At 41.1% G+C, this 22,480-nt stretch overlaps 1 protein-coding gene across 6 annotated transcripts; it reads right to left on the reverse strand.

Annotated features, from left to right (window-relative positions):
- Positions 1–73: 73 nt before the first annotated feature.
- On the reverse strand, positions 74–21,573 carry ctnnd1 (catenin (cadherin-associated protein), delta 1). 6 transcript variants are annotated; one of them, XM_026358946.1, is made up of 22 exons: positions 21,490–21,543; positions 15,394–15,541; positions 13,129–13,203; positions 12,905–13,030; positions 12,405–12,697; positions 12,170–12,260; positions 11,872–12,059; positions 11,281–11,533; positions 10,895–10,966; positions 10,171–10,321; positions 9,672–9,873; positions 7,245–7,362; positions 6,949–7,105; positions 5,741–5,806; positions 5,474–5,601; positions 5,115–5,265; positions 4,773–4,968; positions 4,478–4,671; positions 3,804–3,851; positions 3,625–3,707; positions 2,590–2,682; positions 74–2,161 (listed from the first exon to the last, which is right to left on the reverse strand). In XM_026358946.1, the coding sequence occupies exons 2-21, from the start codon at positions 15,532–15,534 to the stop codon at positions 2,623–2,625; spliced, it is 2,793 nt and encodes a 930-aa protein (XP_026214731.1). In that variant the 5' UTR covers positions 15,535–15,541; positions 21,490–21,543; the 3' UTR covers positions 74–2,161; positions 2,590–2,622. The 6 variants fall into 6 exon arrangements, with proteins under 6 accessions (XP_026214731.1, XP_026214730.1, XP_026214734.1 ...); XM_026358945.1 differs by lacking the exon at positions 21,490–21,543 and adding an exon at positions 21,209–21,459; XM_026358949.1 differs by lacking the exon at positions 15,394–15,541 and having other exon boundaries at positions 21,490–21,573.
- Positions 21,574–22,480: the final 907 nt, after the last annotated feature.

The raw sequence follows: 22,480 nt of genomic DNA on the forward strand, positions 1-22,480 counted from the left end.
TGTTTATCTTAATTATAATCAGTACCTGCTCCTCACTAGTTCATTACAAAAAAACAAACCCGCACACAAAGGCTCTGAGAAATCATTTTCTTTTTTATTAAAAACAGTATTGCTAGTTACATAATTCATTCATAAATGGTAAATGTGCAACTTTAAGAGCCAAGGCAAAATGATTAAGGTGTGTAGTCCAAAATCTGATTTTGTTTTATCCTTTAGTGTTCCAGTATCTGATGACTGTGTTGGAGGATTTCGTTTAGGTAAGCTATTTTGCATTTAATTAAGACAAACTGAAAACACACACAAAAAAAAAAGATTGCATATGCGTTCACCCAGAACACCCAAAACAATGAACCCAAATCAATATAAAAAAGAAATACATAAAACCATAAAAATTAACAAATATTCTCTTGTGTATATCTATATAGATATCTATCTATCTATATCTATCTATATAGATATAGATATATATAGTTTAAATGTGCTGTTTTTTCTCCACTATCTAATAGCAAGTTCTGCTCTAACCCTCTTTACACAAATCCTTGCTTTCCTCCATTTGCGTTGAAGGCAACATGTTACTTTAAGAAAATTAGGCTTCCTTAGCCATCTTCCAATTGGTATGGAAATCAAAGGAAAGGTTAAAATTAAAAAAAAGAAAAGAAAACACAATATACCCCCTAGTGCCTCTTTTAATCATCCAGTCATGATATCTACATCTCACTCTGCACTAAGAATATGCATTTTTCTACAGAACAAGCACTGTACTAACAAAACAGGCGAAAAGCAAACAGTAGTGAGTCTTCTCCTGGGTACTGTCCTGTACCAGGTTTGTGGTGCACTAAATTTTACAGAACTTAGGAGTTTTCTAGCTCATAAAAACCAATCCCAATAACAAGAATCAACTCTTACATACATAATAAGTTCACATGTTCAATTATCTTGCAGAATAGAAAACGGCTGAGTTCCATATACAGTATTCTCAGCTAGTCACCTGCTGAGAAGAGACACCTTGATTGGTTAGCCATGTCGTGTTGGACACACCCAACTGAGCGAGGCACTCCAGTTAAGTCCACTGTTAACGACAATCTAAGTATGTATGTACACATTCATGAGATTATGGACCTGCTGATAAAAGGAAATGCAGCCATTGGATCCTGTAGCATCTCCTAGGAATTACAAAGTTAAGAGGCTTACATTTAACAGAGAAATAGAAACATAGCACAGACTATACTGTCTATTCCAACAAGATGGAGAAAAACTGGTCAGCTCTGTCATTTCTGTGCCCTTTACATTTAAGGATCACAATCAAATACAGAAAATGCAGCACCTCCCCATGCACCCCAGCGACGATCTGTCATCAACATAGACTGCGTACAAAACAAAGCACAAAACAGTTTTCAGTGTAGCTGCTGTTAAAAAGTCTGAATGTGTGAAGTGTCATTTGGCACGTACATTACTGTGGTACAGAGCAAAGCAAAAGAGAAGAGAAAAGCCACTACCACAACAGAAGCTTTACGCACATCTGATCCAATTGATAAGCATTGGTTCTCAGTGGTAGGATTTTTTTTTTTTTTTTTTTTTTTTTTTAGTATTAGACAATCAGATAAGAGTAAGAGAAAAAAGAAAGACACATTCCCTCAGTTTCTTCAGAAACAGAGTGTTATAGCATTTATGTAAAATTTCACCAGAAATGACCTGATACCAACAGTTCTCCTAATTTGTTTAATTAGTCTAAGTCTCCGCTCCAGCAAAGAATTACAAAAGTCTTCAGATGAGGCCGCAGTCTCGGCTTCTTGTTGAAGAGACATGGTTAGTGTTGTCCAAGCCAGTCATAGTGTTGTGTGGTCGTAGTGGCTACAGCAGCTGTGTGAGCTGTTAGAGTTTTAGTTTGAGGGACTCGCAGAGCTCAGTGGTCAGTGTCACATCCAGTTGTCCACAGGGAGGGTAGATCCAGGTCAGTTTTCCATTTGGTTTCATTAGTGTGTAAGCTGCAATGGAGGAATGTAACAGAAAGAAAGAAAAGAAGTGAAGAGGGACAGAAGAGTCAAGTGTAAAAGGATGGAGTTTAGTCCCATCTGTAGTGTAGTGGCCCCCATATTGTCAGTTCAGCAAGGACAGTAGGTGGGAGGAGGCTGTCGTCTCGTGATGCACACAATCAATTTTTCTGCAAGAAAAGAAGAGGCATAGGTGTGGGAATTGGTCCTGTGGAACAGCTAACGTGAGGCGTTCATGCCTAGGCAGGGAAATCACAAATTTAAAATTCAGCTTCACAGCAGAGGCTTAAAAACACAGGACAAAAAAGTACGTAATAAAATACACAAATGTATGTGGGGGCAACAAAGTCACCACAAATTGGACGGAAAATACACAAACTGTGCAGAGAAAATAAATCTCATCTGATAACAAAAAAATAATAATAATCAGTGACACTTCATCAGCAGTGGGGGCAAAAAACAGTCCAAACACAGTACAATGGAAGCTTTAGGACAACACTGGTTATTGTATAAAACACACAGTCACAGTTCATGATATACAACTAAGATATTAGGCCATGCAGTGAGATGAGATGAGCAGCTGGTGGGACACACATACCATGCTGACATGCAGTGTGAGAATGGGTGTAGCCTAACCATCGTAAGAATCCATTAGAGGCAAAGAGGCCTGCCTCTCCCCATACATCCCTCCCTGAGAGAGAGAGAGAGAGACACAGACAGACAAAAGAGGAGTGTGTGATAGATAAAGAGCAAGAAAGAGAAGGAAAGAGACACCAAAAGACAGACACAGCAAGGAGGAGGTAAGTAAAGAAATAAAGAGTTTAAATGAGGGGGAAAAGAAGGGGTTACAAAATGTTAGTTTAATGTTAGGTCATGTTTCAGGGGGTGAGGGACCAGTGAGAAATTATGTGCAAGATACACATCAAACCACTTTAAACGAGACAAGCGTGAACATGCTGGCTGTGGGTGTGTGTGAGAGCGTGTCCGTTCACACGGTTACGCTTTTAGCTGGAAGAAAGGATACTGGTCTGTAGTATCGTTGTGAAATCTGTAGGCTCAGGGGGCAGGTACGTTCCAGATGACTAACAGTTTGTTTTTCTGCAGTTATGTACATGATGTGTAATCGACACCCGATTCAAAATTCCACACTCACGGATTCTGAATTAACTCAAACTGTTTCACAAAAGCATGATGCAGAGGAAAATCATATTTATTACTGTTATTATTCAATTTATTTATAAATGACAAAAGTAACATATAGGCCTGCTCTACAGCAGCAGTGTTTTTGTCTATACTAACCTCACGATTGTGTTAAATGTGTCTGTTGCATGCTCCTAAAGGCAGCAGTTACATGTTCTTGCTATACCAGTTGATGGTTTTAAGGTTGGGGTGGACAAGGGTCAGCATGGGAAAAATTAAATGTTGGATATGACTGACAGGTGTGAGAACACAGGGTATCCCGCCCTGCTGTCGACATGTCAGAGTGCCCATGCTGACTCCTATCTAACACAATATTAACGCCACCAGGTGGTGATATTATGTGGTAGGCATAATGAAATTAAAGAATCATCATTTGGGTGCGGTCATGCAGGGGTATGTGTGTGGGAAGGGTGTGTGTGCAGCCAATGTTTACCTGTACTGCATCTTTGTCAGCAGGCTCGAGAGAGTTATCAAGAGTGTTCCTTCTCCCTCTCTCGTCCAGTGTGGAGTAAGCATCTAGAGAGTATAATATGTATTGTACCATATGTAAAATGTGTCTACTTAAATAATAATTGTTTATGTTCTTGTATGCAATACTGTTTTCACACTTACCTGGTCCCAATTCATTCATCTGGATCATTTCCCGGTCCCCTTTACCACCTGCAAAAAAAAACAAAAAAAAAGCTTTACTATCACTGTTTTTGTGTAGGTTAAATATTTTAACCCCGCAGCTGGAGTTGGATCTCCTGCCAGAGATAGAACAGCATGTTTAGGTGTGCAAGTGTGCAGGTGTTTTGTAACCATTTGAGTTTCAGACATGGACCGGCTAGTACAAATATATAGTTCACTACAATATTTATTTATTATCTGAAATGTTCCAATGTGGTAAACACTGAATACCCTAGAAAACTTTGCACGGCAAACAGGCCGAGACAAGCATAAGAATAAATACTTAGTCCTAATTACTTATAAGAAGAAGTAGTGAGTAAACATCTTATGTGAACAACCTCTCCATGGCAACACAGAGAAACATGTCATTCAATTCCATTTCAGTTTTGATTTGTATAGCGCCAATTCCCAACAGAAGTTATCTCAAGGTACTTTACAGTGTAAGGTTTAAGACCTTACAGAGAATAATTATACAAAAAATGATATAGAAAACCCAACAATTATGAGTGCTAAACATAACTGGACAAAAGATCTAAGAATAAAAGACTAAAGAAGAAGTTTATGAATTCACTGCTTAAAACCTAATTTTGCAGTGCTGCACACTTTTGATTCCTGACCTTTTTCTATCAGGGGCAGAGTGCTGTCCTCATATCCTCCATTGGCCCTGGGGTTGTTGCTGGGAGCGTTTAGGTTAACGACAAAGTCTGTCTTCTTCCAACCATCCTTCTCCAAAGTGCGTCGCAGCTCCTTGTAGCCCCACACTGTCTGCAGCACCAGGCCTGCTCCACGCACCTCTCGTTCAGAACGATTACTGGAGGGAGGAAATCAGAGTGATGGCAGGATTGTCATTAAGAGAGCAAATAATTCTAAACTGATCTCTAAATCTTCAGTCTACCTGCCTTCCAATCTTACCCGTCCTTGTTAATGAGGACCAGTCTCTCGATGCCCTGCGAAGCCCTCAGGGTCTTGGCTGCATCTAAGCTGGAACCCAGCACTTCATGGAGCGTGCTCAAAATAGACACCACCGTCTCTTCTGACAGTGCTCGTGCCGGCTGACGCTGACCGCCACCAGGAAGGTTTGCGACCAGGTGAGGCACCGCATGTTTACCTTTCGACATACAAGTACAAGACAAGGGCTCAAACACTGAAGTATACTTGGAAACAATCCTCTCAGTATAAAATCTACTCCTGATACTCCACAATTACACTGTATTGTACTGCAACAGTGTCATTTGGGGACGGAGCAAGACTCACCTAGTAGATCTCTGTTGCGTGGGTCAATGGCCAGGTTGCGGAGGGCTCCAGACATGGCTCGAACTACACGATCATTGCCATGGGCCAGCAACTCAGTCATCATAGGTAGACCCTTCTCATGGCGCACCAAAGCACGGATGTAACGTCCATACTAAAAATGTTATTAATTATAAAAGTTAATATGTCCTGTGATGACCTATCAAGTGATTAAACTGCCTTAAGTATAAGGCATATTGAGATGTGAACAAGCCTAAATATGTAAAAAATGTTTTAAAAAACAAACAAAAAAATAAAAAAACAACTTCACTAAAGTTTTAGCTCCTGTGGAACTGAATAGGAAAACAAACAGGGGCTCTTACAGTCCAGCGGCCCGCACACAGGTTCTGAATGGCTCCCGCAGAGGCTTCCAGCACGGTGGGGTTCTTTGACTCCTTTAGCAGAGACATGTAAATGCGGACAACCTCTGGCTGGAACAATAGCTCATAGCCTGCAGAGGAGAGGGCAAGAGCAGAGTGGATGGCAAGAGAGGAGAGTATGGAGAAGTAAGTTAAAGACAGTAGAAGTGAAAATGCATCATGTGTGTATACGTTATGTACAGTAAAAGTGTTGACTGAGCCAGTCATTACCTTTCGCAGGCGTGGTCCTCTTTGGAATGTCTATTGTGTCTGCAGACGCATCTGCATCTTTCCTACCTGGAGGCAAACATCAACATCATAGAAACACAGTTAAAGTTAAGTTAAGTTAAACACATACATGTGGCTGGATAGTGTAATGGTAACATCGCAGCCCTCCATGCGTGAGACTGGGATTTAGTTAGTTATATATGCAGTAATGGACAAGCACAGTCTAACCCAAAGCTAAGATGTTTGCTTACATTTCACTATAAGTATACAAACCGTGAGAATAAGGCATGCATGTTAATACTAAGAAACTACTTCAATTAATTAGCTCAGCTACAGCTTCTTCACTCCAAACACTTAATCAACAGGCAACAGAAGCAAAGTGCAGTCACTTAGAGGTAGAGAGCTTACCTTTGGAAAACCACTCATCTGTAGCCCAGTCCAAATAGGGGAGAAAAGAATGACGTGGAGGGAGGAAAGGAAAACAGGGACGAGGAAGGAGGGAATGGCAGAACAGGTGGAAAAGAAAGCATTTAAGTAAGAGGGAAGCAGGCACAACTGAGCCACCCAGTTAACATCAGATTACAGCCGCCACACAGAATCAGCAATGTGACATGCCAGATATGAAGGACAAATAAAACAAATCAAGGGTCACACCAGCTCACAGAACTTCACACATCTTAGCTGCTTAGCTTGACAATATGTTTGTGTTTCTATACAATACATCTGAAAATAAAGTAAAGCATTTTCTTAACTCCTAAAAGCTGATACACAGTGATCTGAGATGTATACTTAAACCAGCAATAACTTCTGTCCATTATGTCAGAGTGTAAAATCTACTCAGGCAACTTCTAATTACAGTCAACATGAACACATGGATCATGGATTTCCTACATAGCCAAGGTTCTGAATGAATTCTATGAGTTTGGGGCTGTTGGTCAGATAAAACAAAGACAACTGAAGACAAATATCAGGGACTTCAATTCCCACTATTTACGATCTTTCATAAAGTAAAAACTTTCTTAAACATTTACTTTCAGATGCATTTTAATAGATTGGCTGATCAATTGCATAATGAATTGCATTATTATTTCCACACTGCCTCATTATATCCAGGTAAAGGAAAGTTTACATGTGTTGGTAACTAAACTGATCTAGTGAGCCATCTTCCTCTGTCTGACTGAACACATACAGGACAACTCTGTAGCACAGACCTTTGCCCTTGCGGGAGCTGAAGCAGCTGCCCTTCTGACTGGAGGAGGCGGGGGCCTGGCTGACAGGCACAGCTTCAACGAACCGCTCAAAGCCAGGGATTTCACGATGCACCTGATAGGACAAGTTTCTCAGCAGACACACGCTGTTCTCTATCAACTGAGATTGAAGGAATAAAATACAGGGGACAAAAAAAAAAGTATATAAATGATACATTGCCTAGATTCTTCTTTTTGTATATCCATTAAATCACCAACTCACAACAAATTTTACACTTCAGTTTCAATTAACCTTTTACCTTATTGTCAACATCTTTACAGTCGATCTGGGATTGGACGATGTACATAAGCGAATCAACCAATCCTGTGCACTCTCTTAACTTCCGCCGCGCCTCACTCCGCTCTGAACTCACATTTCTTTAGTTGAGTGGAAAAAGAAAAAAAAAATTTAGCAGTGGGAACCGCAAGAGAAATGAGAGTGGCAGTTTAGAGGTTTAAGGTGAAAAAGAAAGAAAAAAAATCACTACAAAAGAATTTCAGCACACAATAGTTGAACACACCCCCAAAGACCTGTCTGAATGAAATTCCTCTCAAAGCTACTGGTTTTCAAAGAGAGGTCGAGTTACACCTCTGGACCAATTTTGTCAACTTCTCTGTGACTCAGTCTCAATGGAGGCCCGAGTTAAGTAGATGGATGAAAAATTGAAACCCAGTTAGTCATTCATTCACTAGTTCACATGTACGAAGGGTGTAAAAGAAAGGAGCATGAAGGTGATAACACTGGAATGATTTTCAGCCTTGGTCTTTTGTGCTGGCCTGTTTTTTCAAGTGACAGATACGCCCTCTGATACAATAACAGGACGCATTCCTCACCACAGCAGGGGGGCACTAATTTCATTTCATTGAATAGTTCAGGAAGTTTATTTACATGCTGCACTAGGCCAACATTTTTCATGCTTAAAACACACACACCAAGTAAAACTGCAGTAACAGAGCAGCTGGGCAGGTAAATGTGACTCGAGTTAACTTAACCATTAAATTCTGTTATATGACATTCTGATCTATATAGTACTAGTTTTTTTCCCACAAGAGGCCACCGTCGAGAGTGCCGTCTTGAATTTCAGTGAGTTTAAGGTTTGAAATGTAAAACGTAATTTTTAAAAAAGTTTATAATAAATGAGCCACCACCGGCTCCATTAATTTACCATTTAATTTATGGTAACTTAAAACGTGAATAAAGTTATGAAGCTGCCACTCAGCATACATGCACTCAGACAACAGTTGCGCATAAAGGTTTAAATTCTAACTTCAATGTGAAAATGTCTGCAGAGAACCTGACAATGCAGTGACAAACCTGAGCAAAAGAAAATAAAGCCCCACTGTTTTCTGTCTTGTTTTTCTAGTTAATAAACTATGGAACTGTGCCTCACAGGAAACACCTGCAAGGAGACAGGCACACGCAGCCCTGATTACCATTTTAATCACAATCTGCATGAACTTAGATTAACAACAACAACAGCTCTACTGTGTACTCACCAGTACTGAATTTAAAATTAGCTATCCCAGAGAAACCCTCCAGCTTCAGTGGCCAGACAGACAACACTGTTTTACAAAAGTTCAGTTTCTCCAATACCCAGACTGGCCAAGCTCTTAAGTTTCTGCACAAAGGGCTGAAATACAAAAAGTCCAGCTGAGGCCTGTGGTGTTTGTGGTACCAAACATGGGCCTCAATTTCTCCAGTTTGTGTCCGCCTGGGATGTTATAGCTCTCTCTCTGCCTTATTTCTTATATCTAGAGTGTCTACAACAGAGGCTTAAATGACTAAGAAACACTAGAATAAAAGTTTCTATCTGGGCCACAGGGTTACCTACTGCTATTTAGAAACTCAAAGGTCCTTTGAGGTTTTATATCAAGCACCAGTATGAGAAGCTGTTACCCCATGATTTTGACAGCTTAAGTTCTTTTTTGCATATTTGTAGTAGTGTTTCAATCACCCTCAATGATGAACTAGGCCAATACAGACAGACTATTTTAGCAAAGACCAAAAACATTGTCATTCTTCAACACTTATTCTAATGTTATCTTCACACCAACAAGTGAACTAATTAATCATGTAGTTAGGAGGAATGCACATATAACAGAACGACAGCTAGAACATACTGTTTACACTAGATAAGTCAATGTCCCACTGTCACCCGCTCCCTGGAAACTCTCAAATTCCTTTCTTCACCCTCTCCCAATCTCACAGTTAGTGAGGCTGCATACATCTTCAACTAACCCAGAGCATTTCTTTAAAAAATAACTGACATTCAACCCTAAGAGACTTTTAACAAGCTCTATATAAAATAAAATAGCATATCCTGTTTATATGTGCTAATAATCTGAGAAAGGGCTTCTGTTGGAAACATCGTTATAAAATGTGACAGTTTATTCTGATTAAGAAGGACATATCTGTATTATTTGTGGAGGAAAAGTCAAGTGTCTTTTCTCCATCTTCATAGAGAACACTCCATTAGGTGTTTCCTGCTCTTCTGCTCTGTCGATTCTTCACTACTCCCTTCACCCGTTATTCAACCCACTGCTCAATCAGTTCGTTAAACTGGCATTTTTAATGCTCATCATCATTATCTTTAGCTACATCAAACTGCCTCCCTACATCTCCTCCAAACAATCTGTATCATTTAAGCAGCTCTGATCTGCTCTCTGATCTTCCCCTTGCTCTGTACCTGAGGCAGCCTGCTGTGTTGGTGAGGGCTGTTTCCCATTCAAGATGCCTGGGCTTGCAGTTCTCCTCCCCTCCTCCTGCTCCGTTGCTCCCTTGCTCCCAGCCTGAATGGGGCACCATGACCTCGTCTGCGAGAGCGTGCAGTGCATGATCTACAATCTCCATTTTTACAAAGTCATGAGACGAAAGGTTCCAAAGCGTCCCTGGGAAAAACACAGAATTTAAATAAAATATATATATATTCAAATATAGTTATGCAGCCTACTTGCAGTTAAGAAATTAGCCAATGTGAACATACAAATGTGAAGCCATGATTTGAAAAAGTGAGGTCACCTAAATTTGACAATTGCTTAATAAATAATATTAATGCATAATAAAATGTTTAGGTCATATGATTCTGATTCAGACTTCTGGCATACATCACAGGGACTTAAAATGTGGAGGAAAAAAAGTATTATTACAGTGTTTTAGGAAATTATATAAACATCTAAGCATCTAACCTGTGATAGTGTCTGTGAGGTCCTGGTCATGTGTCTTCCTCAGAAGCCTGACCAAAGCTGGCACTCCATCACAGTTCTTAATGGCGATCTTGTTGTCTTGATCTTTGCCATATGAGATGTTCTTTAGTGCTCCACAAGCAGCATAGTGAACCTTTAACAGACACAATAACAGTGCACTGAGCTATTAGCTGTTATCTGCAATCTTTTAGACAGAGCAGTGATTTCACACACCCATGGATTTACCATAATAGTAGAAAATTACACTGTCCAGTCTTCAAACTTGTAATTGGCTGTAGAGCATGAAATGTGAAATTAAGATGTCTGTTTGAATTGAGAGTGGAATGCATGCTGTGGCTTGTCTGGTAATGCACATACAAACATCAGCAAAATTTCTACCACAGCTTGTGCTAAATGAAAGGGAATTATGAAAAAAGAAAAACACGGAATGTTTTGCCTGAAACCATATTTAGTACAAATGTTGAGGTCTAGGATTTAGCAAAGACAAGTAAAATGTGTAATGCTTATTTCTATTCTTCATTTAGTGGTATTACGAGTGAGTGTCAAGTTCACTTTGTTCTTTCAGCTTGTCTCAGGCCAATAAACCATCTCAGGGAATATACTACATCCCTTAAACCTCACTTTTACCCAACCATGTCCAATCATAACATACTTCTATAAAAGTAGAAGATGGACAGTAATCCATGGAGAGAAACTGCAAACTGACCTCTTTGTTTAGAATGTCAAGCATTGAAACCAGCGCAGGAATGCCCTTAAGACGTCGCACATCAGACTTCACCTGCAAAACAAAAGGATGGAAATAACAGGTGATGTGGATTGTGGGAGAAAGTCACATAAAGTCCAGTTTACTATTTTTAAACATTCCAAAAAACCATTATTACATTATCCTGAAATGAAGATTTTGACCCAGCCATGTAACACATTCCATTTCCATTTTGACAGAAGTTTCTCTAGGTTTTTTTTTTTTAAATCTTAAATACATTCCTCAATCACGGCAAATGAGTAATATTTTCATCTTGACAAATTTGACCTGTTACACTCACAGTCCTGTACAGTAAGATACACTGGATAGGAGTTTTAAACATCTCTTACCTTATCATTTTTATAAGTGAGATGTTGCAGGTATGCAGCTGCATTGCTCCTGACGGGGTCCAGTCTATAGTTGAGCATTGCAATGACCTCTGGCAGCTCTGGCTGACGCCAGCCTCCTGGTCCAGGACCTTTCCTCAGAGTGTCGAGCGAGGCCATGCTTCCTCTTTCACCCTGGGCCAGAGGTGCTCCCCCTCCCCAGTAGTACATGTCCCCTGGACCACTCATGTCACCATCCAAGGTTCCCTCATAACTCCTGAGGATAGTAGAAAAAAACTCAAATGTACACACTTCTTGACACACTGACAATGATCAATACAAACATGAAGGAAACAGTCAGCATTGAAACAGGTGCTTCACCTTTTCTCTCAAATCTAAGTGATTATGGAAGAAATGCTATTGGATATGCACACACTACACTACACTACACTACACTACACTACACTACACTACACTACACTACACTACACTACACTACACTACACTACACTACACTAAAGATAACTCACAGGCACTACATATAGTGCACAAATGCGGAACATACAGTATCTAGATATTATTTGTGTGTGAGTCACCACGACACACACAACTTACCCAGTCCTGCGGGGCGGCCCAGGAAAGGCATGGTGATTGCGGGGCACAGTGCTGTAGTGCATTGGATGTCCCATGCCATAGTCAGGCTCATCGTAGCCAATGCTACGCTGATCATCCTCCAACCCATATGGCTCTGGCACAAACCTCTGGATGGAGGACAGCTCCATGGCACTTCCCATACGCCCAACCTACGGATAGAAAGAGATTACCCTAATGCTATGTAACCCAGAGATGCTATGCATGTAGCATAGTGTTACCAGACCAAGTACTGATTTTGATGCACTGATTTTGAACATACCTGTGGCTGAGCAGCATAGGGGTCTAGCTGGTTCCGGCTGGGAGCTCTGTAGCTTGGCTCCAGAGTTCTGTAACCATCTGGATGAACCGGTCTTGAGAGTAGAGTGATATAAAGGTTGAGGAGACGACCGGACATAAGGTTAATATCACAGAGAATGTTAAACAAAAATATTAATACATCAGGTTATGACCTTTGGCCCATGTTGATTTAAATCCTTAAAAGGCAATTATTTTACCTGTAGCGATCATCCATACGAGCACCCCTGGAAAGGCTTGCGTAGGTCTCTGTTGGGGGTCCAGCGCGGTAGTCATCATAGCCCCCTGGAGGTCCGTAGTGGTAGTTGCGGGGCACAGTGTGGGTGGGGTAGTCCATTGGCATGCCTACTCCGGGCCCTTGTCTATAGACACGGTCTATAGGTGCAGTGTAGGCACCCATACCTGTCACTGAACCCCCACCATCTAGGGAAAGTGTGTCTGACACAGAGGGGATGACTGTGCGAGTAGTGGTGGTCTTCACAACTTTCTTTACCTTAGAGAGCAAAAGACAAATAGCAGAAAAATACAAAATATTAACAAATAATCATATTTCAATATCACAGGAGTATAATCCCAATGGAAAACTTTCAGTGAATCATAACAAGACAAAACTCTTCTTCATTTGGTCATTTGCCAGCCTGCCACTTGCAGCAGTGCCGTAATCTGCATGGTAAGTATTTCTATTTGGATCATATGTTACCGTGGTTTCTGTGCGCCGTGTGGTCCCATCGTCAGTGGTCTCCACGGAGATGACAGGTAGGGACTCCTGGGGTTGTTCCTCCACCGTGTACGTCTCCTGCACCACCTGACCAGGCTCCATCCTGAACTACACACACACATTCCAAATTCAAAAGTACGTCTCCCATAGTTTATCCTTTTAAAAATTCAACAGGTGGCATAGAGGGGGCTCTGAAACATGCTTACGTGATGTGTCCCGTTGATGTAACCCTCGTTAAGTGTCAGCCTCTCTATGTCTGCATCACAAGGAAGGCGGCCGTTCTGCAGAGACACACAAAGACTGGTTAGCATAAATAGTCATTTGTAAACATACAGTGCACATTATACCATTATACTACTGTCACGTGTTGTGACAGTGAAAAAGTGAAAGCAACAACTGCCTTCAACTTTCAACTAGCACGCAGCTTAATCTTTAGTTGTAGAACTACTGTTGAAAAAGCAAAACAGAATCCCTTTCTTTTTCATATATGTTGCATTACAAGAAGGCAGCTCGCTAATGTCAAACAAGGTGAGCCATTTTTAGAAAGTTGTTGACAGTTGATCGCTTTGGTTTGTCGTTTTCCCAAGAAAGTCTTCACAGACTGTTAGAATGACACCATGCACTCCAAAAAGGTATGTAAACATGAGCATGAACACAAACTAACACACACAGACCCTTTCATGTGTGCACTCATTAACCCTAAACACAAACAATGAGAACACGCTTTTTCGTCAAGCATATGGGTGAACTGCGATGATGAAATAAACACAGAATAAATAAGAGGGTAATGAATAATGATAACACACACACACACACCAACACACACAGAGAGACAAACAACAGATAAATGTCTTTCTCTCATGCCTTGATCCCACCAGCGTGTCCTCCCTGGCAGCGGAGATGGGTGTGGTGAACATCCCATTCCAGCCACTAAGGGAAGATCTGTGCATCTCTACTGCCATCTCTGCTTTTTCGCTCCACTACTTAAGGGGATAGAAAAAGGCCCAGAGCCAGAGGGGATATTGCTCAACACTGCACATGTAGTTGTCTCAGTGACAAATGTATGAAATAACTGCAGGAGGAGCAAGGACAAATTTCTGAAGTGCCACTCAACCTCATCAACCACATAGGCGAGACACAGATTAAGTAAATGAACCCACTTTTAAAGTGCAGATAAGGTCTCAGCCAGAGTGAACAGCAGAAAGTGCCGGGCAGATGTGAGCATGTGGGAACCTGTCAGTAAAGACTAAAGGTTGTGTTGGCTGCCTGTGAGATTGGCAGAGGCATGCTGAAGCCTTTGGGCTATGTAAACACATACAGCAGAGATAAGAACCAGCACAAGTTACAATTCTCTCTCAGTTTCACTTTAACACCACATATTTCTGCTTCTTATCAGCTATTAGAACTATTTGGGAATCCAATGAGTCCCAGTGAATGCAAGTGTCCCTGCAAGAGCAACAGTCAGATAGGGAGAAAGTGAGTAAGCAGAAGAGCCACACTGTTTATTAGTGTATTTTAAAAGAGGCCTTAGGGCCAAAAGTGTGTGTTCATGTGTATGCTAGTCACATAGTTCATGCACACTAATGACCAAGCATGTCAAGGTGGAAGCAAAAGAATGTGCCAGCGTGGGTGTGTGTGCCTTGAACTCGGAGCATGAAGTCACTCTCTCTGAACCAGGTACCTGATTCATGAGTGATAAACAGGGTGTGGAGAGCAGAGCTCACCAAGAAACCTAGAGTGTTACCAAGAAATAACTACTAATGAAACATGTCTGACTGGATCCTTCTCTTAGTTAACAGATGTTGTGCTTAGTAGAGAAAATAAAAAACGTGATGGAAATATTTCTTATTCCAGATTCAAACTAATTATATAGGTCAGTCAGTTGAAAAACTTTAGCAACAAAAAAGATGACCTTCTCTGATGGTCCAGAAAAAGCTAATGTCAAACAACCGAAGCAAGACATTTCTCTGCATGCAAATGCTTATGGACACAAACATGACGAGGTGCTCTGCATTGTTAAGTTTGATTTATGGAAGGATGTGATGGTGATGGTGATGGTGATGATCATGATGATGATGATGATGAGACTTATTTTTAATTAGACTGTTTATGAAAAACGAGTTGTGGGTGGGGGGAAAAAAATGCGTGATTAAAAGCTGTCAGGAGCAACAGAGGGTGCAAATTACCTCTTCAGAAAGGCTTCACTATGCTTTACTTAATTTAAACTTTTATAAAGATTTTTTTTTAAATTTCAGTTAAATTCAATTCTTATATCAACAAATATCAAGTTCAACCTAACTAACTAAAACCCACAGAGGAGGTATTTTTGTCCCCAGGCATGGTTTAGGTTCTGCTGCGATCCAGTGAGTCCACACACATGGAATGGGTGACATCGCTCTAATGAAAAGGTGAAACCGAGGGATGGAAGAATGTGCTTGATGGTAGGTGGAAGGTGGTTCAATCCTTGTTACCTGCATGTTGGGGAGGGGGCGGGGCAGGGTGCCAGCACACGACCTCCGCTCCTCCTCCAAAGCTCGGCTCAGCATCTCAAACTGCCTCTCCTGCTCCCGCACCGAGGCCAGCAGGGAGGCCGTACTTGCACACTGCTCCATTCACACACTGAGAGCAGAGGACAGGACAGGACAGGGTCAACACCAGAGAGCAAGAAGATTCAACCAACACCGGGACTTCAAAGAACAAACAGAATCCCCCTACAAGTAGACACATTTAAAGAGAAGCCTTTGCACAGTGCACATCTGGGAAGGCGCAGAGTGGCAAAGTGCTAATGAAGTAGTTATTTAGAGGTTACAAAGCAGCAGGAGCTGACATAAGGTGGATAAGCAAGGGAAGATAAATGGGGGAAAAGAGAACGAGAGAAATAAAGAAGCAAGAGCAGAAAAATGTGACTATACACAAAAGCCAGGGAGAGTGTACAGCATGCATACAGAAACAGCTCACTACCTCAGCTAAAAAAACAGAAGCAAACTGCAGCCACTTTTTAAGTGGGTGTCTTCACCTTCTGCTACACAGTAAAAATAGCAAGAAAGTGAGATACAAGACGAGAGACAATTACTGCAGGTTTTCAGCTGCAGCACACAGAGCTTGTTAGCACTTCTTCGTTTCGAGAAGATGGAGAAAGTGAGGAAGGAAAAAGGGAGTCGAGATGCGAGTGCATTCATGGGAGTTGTCAGCGAAGTTTGAGGCATAGTGAGAGAGGGTGTGCTTTCCACACCAGGGAGCTGGCAGTCCATGTTTCTTTGACATCAGTATGTTCAACACTGTTCTCTTACCTTATCATTTTTACATACATTTTTACTTACTCGTCTATGATAACTGATTGTAACAAGAGATGAACACTATTTCTTTACAGCCTGGCTGCTATTATCTCTACAAACGTAAAGGAAATAGCAAAAAAGGTCATAAAAACAGGAACTGGACTATTAACTTTACATTATGCTTTAGACTTTTAATCAGTGATCCAGAGCAAATTAGAGTAGCATCAACTAGTCTTACTGCATTGAAAGCATCAAAACAAGAAGTTAGTGAAGTAGAAATATCCTGGCACTAAACTTTAAGACATTAGACAAAGAGATAACAAAACTACAGTGTTTATTCTGCTCAATGATGTCTCACAAGTATTAATCACCACCATTTGTTTTAGTTTCAGAAAAGAGAAAAAAAATATGTCTGAATGTTGCTACACTAGCTAGTATCAGAGATATTTTAGTTCAAGAAAGGTAAAGAGACATTTGATATTATTCATGTACACATACTCCCCAAACTACAACTAAAGACGGAGAGTAAAGCTGTCCTTTAGGACTACGGCGAGATCAAATCTAGATAAAAAGATTCAACTGATTATTTTTTTTCCACTCTGCTTGCCTATGCATTTTTATAACTTTTTAAACTTCTCCACCCATCCTGACCTGTTCCTCACCTATCATGCATTGTTTAATGACTTTTCAAATGCAAAGGGAGTGCTTGATATGCTACACCAGAATGTTTAAGGCAATACAACAAACTGCAACATGTGTTTCAAAATAACCAGAAGAATTACATAAGTGTTAAATGTGGTAGCAATAAATCATGATATGGCATCATATAATACCAGTGAGTTAGAAAGCAGCAATACGGCAATGAGACTGCAAAAAGTAATGAGATAACAGCAAAGAAACCAATGAGGAAAGTTTCATTTGAAAGAAATGTGGCTTAAACACAAGCCACAGATGACCTAAGCCTAAATTACAGAGGTATGATAATAAGCAAACATCACTCCAACATAAATTAAGACAATGACAAAGTCCTTTCACTCTGACTTCCTCAACAGAGACACGGGCAAGAGAGGGAATCTAATGAAGATTACTTTAGCAGAGTCTGTCTAATAATAGGATGACATGAGCATGGCTCGTCTCCAAACCAGAGAAAAAACCATTTTCAACTTCAAAGTTTACTGAGTCATGTAGAACAAAATCTGCTCTCCATTCCCGCACACAGGACTGGCTGAGGGAACAAAGACTCCTGTATTATGTCTGAGTGTGCACATAACGCCAGCATGAGTATGTGCTCACATCTGTGTGAGGGCGAGTGATTGTGTATGTGGGTCAGAGACTAAATAAAGGTGGCAAGTGTGTGTGGCTGATGTTGGTTTTATCCTTGAATACTCAAACAGAGCTGGGGCAATGATTCTGGTAAAGTTATTGTTGGACTGTTTTTTCCATTTTTGTGCAAAATAAAAACACACCTAAGCCATAAAAAAAAAAAAAAGAACGAAAGAAAAAAAAAAATCCACACACACGCTTTCACACACAGCTATTGTCATACATTCCAGTGAGATTTAGCGTGTCATATCCTGTCTCAGCTGTTGGAAGCTGTCCTAATAAGGGAGCCCTTCACTCTTTCACTGTGCTGCTCTCATCTGTCTGTCACACTAACATTTTTCCCTTCCCAACTAAACCCTTCAATCCTGGAGAGAGAGTGGGCGCTGTTACTTTCTCTGACCCAATCAGGGCGGCCCACCACAAACTGAGAAAGTGCTTTTTTAGTGGATAATGCTCACAAACTGAAACATGGTTTAAAAAGTGTGTGTTTAAACTTAAGCCAATACCTTGACATACCAACAGAACTTTGTGAAGAGAAGCAAATGTAACTCAATGTGACAGCAAGCTAGAAATAAATGTTTGTTGTGTCATGAAGGTTGCCTGTAGCAGCTGTCAAGTTTTACATTAGGGACTATGAAATTCAACTTGACAATGAAGTACTGACTGCACACATCATATACGTCAGCATAACACAGTCTGAACTGTTCTTTACAGCTCTGTCAAAACATCCAAGACAGTTTCTTGTGTCTCACAACAACAGACAGTACCACACAACTTCTACAGCAATGTGTGTCCCACTGCTAATATTCTTGATGTGGCACACTGCTTTGTGCAGTGTGTTTATGAGAGTCTTTTAAATGGCTTTAGCGACTCAAAGCGCAGGCATCAGCCATTAATCTATTGTAAGACCATTAGCAGCAACACTAAATCGTATCTGTTAATGGGACAGTCCTGGAATTACACTGCTAAGCCACTTACCACCCCGAGCAAACACACAACATAGACAAACACACACTGATAGTGGCCACCACCCACTGAAACTTTACACACTCACAGACTGTCTACTTCCCACTAATCATTGAGACTGCGGTCTATTTCCTCGTTATCATATCCTATCATTGCTATTTCAGCAACTTGGTGACTGGTGGTTGTGGCAGGCTCACATAGATTCTTCCCCTGTCCAAACGAACACACACACACACACACACACACACACACACACACACACACACGTAGCTGTGATGCCACTTAGGCAAATAATCACAACTAAATGCCTAATCCAAACCCTAACTTAATTCTATCCTAAAACCATGTATCAACCCACAAACACCTCTTCCAAGTGAGCACTGACTGAAAGTTCTTCACAATTAGGGTTTCAAACTACATTTTGTCAACACAGAAAGACATGCACACATAGCTGAGGTGAAGCTATGGTAAAATGCTGTTGTGGCTTGGCAAAGTGCTCCGCTGACTCAGCCTCATTTGAATGGTCACATAGAGATTTGGCCTGTGTGTGTTTTGTGTGTTAATCTTGGCTCACATCCAACTACTACTGCCTTTACCTATCCTTACTTAAAACCATGAAACCCCATCACTACCCCACTCCCACGTGGCCTACAGTGTAGGCACAGTGTGGTATCCCACTGGGTATGCCCAACAACACTACATGGGCATTAGCGTGTTGACATTAGCTGAATATTATCCAAGTTTAAGTTCTAGATATGGCCAAATACATACTATCGCACTCTTCACTTGCACGCCTTGTGCAGTTGCTAATATGAAAAATTATCCAACTAAAAAAACAAAAAACAAAACAACAAAAAAACCTACATTCAGCAGCCTGTAATAATTTACTACTGGTAAACTGTAAACAGAGTGTTACCACCGCTTAACAAGGAAGTTGGTTAAATTGCTGCAATGAAGACCATAAAAGTGCAAACTCGCACTCCACCTTTTCCAAGAATTTAACTACCAGTACTAAGGTAGAGTACTGTACGGCTAGTTTCGCTTCAGCTTTAGATAAATCTGTGCGCTTTGATTTCAGTCTGTGTGTATTATTACAAATCTCACATTACCAGCATGTACAGTGAACTGACGTGTACTCCCTGTTCAAATAAAAACAGTGCAGGTGTAGCCGTTAAAGGCAGAGAGAGAAAGAGGGATAAAATAAAGAGAGAGAGAGAGACTTAAAAGACAGACGGGGAGGAGGAGCAAATATGAGAAAAACCCCAGCTTCTGTGTGTCAGAGGGACACACCCGTGGTGTGCTCTGAAAGCCAGTCATTACAAAGAATCACAAATGATAGCCCTGGTTAAAGCAACTGGCTGAACAGCAAAACTTCAGCCCCCACAGACTACATGGTTAGGAATAAATTCTAGGCAGCAAAAGAAATGTCCAAATTATGATGTTTTTTCCTCTTTTGCTCATTCTTTTTACATGAAGGACATTTCTGAGCAAATAGCTTGTCCAGACTTGCTCACAATCTCTTCCATCTCTGTTCCAGCAGGTCAAAGCAGACATGCCCATGAGGTATTTGGACAAATATGCCATACGTGCAATCAGCTGACTGAATCAAACAAAATGAACAATTCTGTTACTTTAGACAAGCTGTCAAACACTGCTGTGCCTGGTTATCATTGAACAATTTGAACCCAGAAACTAAAAAAAGGTCATGACTGCACACTGAAAGAAACAAGCTTACGCCATAAGAGTGAGTCACTTAAGCAAATCCGGCCAGGTACCAAGTAATATAGCACCCGTTGACACTTACCTTACTCAGGTATGCTGAGAAGGTGTCTGTGTTGCAAATATCTAGACAAGGGACTAAATAATGAAGCAACAAACATGCCTGCTACCTTACCACACCCCACACTTCCAGACCCATACAACAGGTTCTTGCTTTTGTCCCGGGATGCTTCCACCACCACCACAAACCATGTCTCCTTCCTCCTATACCCGGCAGACCACATCAAACCACAGCTGCTGAAACACTGCGCATTGTGTTTTAAACTCACAAAATGAGCTAAAGTTAGTGGCGAGGTGGCAAAAAAACGAAAGCATAGTCACCTAGAAAGCACCGTGCGGCTCCAGTGTCGCAGATAATGAGAAGGAGTGGGCGTTTCAGGTATGGCACATAATAGGAGATTGATAAGTAAGCAGAGACTGGACTTTGACTTTTAGCTTACGGTCTGTGACGCGGCGGGCTGAGCACTCACTTCCGTGTAGGCACACCTGTCCTGAATGTCCCACCAGGTCAGAGAAAGTGGCGAAAATGTCTCAGAAACAACTGCGGATCCATCATGAAGCAAATCAAACCGAAAAGACTCAGTGTCTAATGTTACAGTGGGAAACACTTCCCATCGAGCCACACATAAATAAACCGCTATTCGCTATAAACGCCGTGTTAGTTGGACAGTGTACAGTTTCAGTCGTCTTATTATATTCTAGTTGTACCTACAGGCGCGACTTTTGTGAAACTTTTCCCAAGTCTCACTCTGGAGACGTTATTCATCAAGCTAGCGTGTGCATTACACCAGCGCTAGCTAAATTAGCTTGTGCTATGATGGCTAGCTTTGTTACGCTGCGTTTACAACAACCAAGTAAAAAAAAAAAAACACTCGTCTTTCAGCCTACAACAACTCCCAAACAGCTTTGCTTGAGCGTAAAACGCCGTGAGACAAACCATTACCGATTCCGAAGACTGTTATGCTTGTTTTTCAAAGTCCATAAGTGTTGGCGAGGTGGACTCGGGCCTAGCCGACCGCTGCTGCTGCTGCTGCTGCTGCTGACACAATCCAAACCGCGACCCGCAGGCTCGCACCGAGCAGCGAGTTGGGATGAGACAACAACAAAAAAAACAAAAAGGAAAGAAACCCCTCAGCACGGCCGAACAAGCGCCGTAAAACTGAACAAACACACTGTCCGCCGCAGGGCGAGAGCACTCACTGTGAAGACGGAGAAAACACCCACCTATGTAATTTCCTATCTTCCCTGTGTCGGGGCTTGTTGTTCACTTGTCTCTGCGCTTCCTCTCCGCTGGGGGGAGGAGGCTGGAGAGAGGAGGGGAGAGACTGGAGGAGCCGCTGAACTGTCTAATCTGCAACACTACATGCTCTAGGACAGTGTTACACATGTTGTTGGTTACATCAGCTGACACAGCAGTGCCATAAAACGCATTGAGGATTCTAGGTGGCTTTCAATTCATAGGAATACTATTAAATCTTTAGTAAATAATAAAACATACATGGTCACTTTGATCTATCTTACTCCAGCATGAAGACAAAGAGAAGTTCTCATTTGGATGATGGCACAGTTCAGCCTATATGGCTTGATACCAAATCAACACTTTGATTATTATCACTACTATTGTTATTATATTTCAGGTTCCATGCACCAAACACTAAAGACATACAGCTGTCCTCTAACATTAACAATGCCACATGTGTAGAAAGTTCTGATATTGCCCTCATGTGGTAACAACATAGAAGCACTGCTGTCACAATAAATAATTCACCTGGCAAGAATGAAATGGAACCAGGTTAAACTTCACACTTGAGTAAATGCCTCTTTCCACTACTATGACGTATTTGTGACACAGTTTGAGATCATTATGCTTAATTTGAGTATTTCTGTTAGATAATGTTTTCTATCGTATGGATAATTTACACCAGTATACAAAATATAGTTTCTATTCCACCGTGAAATTAACAGCTGTAGTTACCGTGCTGTTTTACTTCCAATATATATAGAAGTGAGTCAGCAAGTAATGCATGACCTCAATAATAAACATACACTGCCCGTCCCAAGTCACCACCTGGATTTAACTAAGCCAATATTACCTATTTGCTTGGTTAGGCCTCTTATTGCATAATAACCGCAGAGATGATTATTTCTCAGCAGCCATTAGGTTATTAAACCCAAACTGATGCAGTGAGTAGATTCTCATTTCTTAAACAACCGT

Source organism: Anabas testudineus, chromosome 1, assembly GCF_900324465.2.
Source record: "Anabas testudineus chromosome 1, fAnaTes1.2, whole genome shotgun sequence".
In the NCBI taxonomy this organism is placed as follows: Eukaryota; Metazoa; Chordata; class Actinopteri; order Anabantiformes; family Anabantidae; genus Anabas; species Anabas testudineus.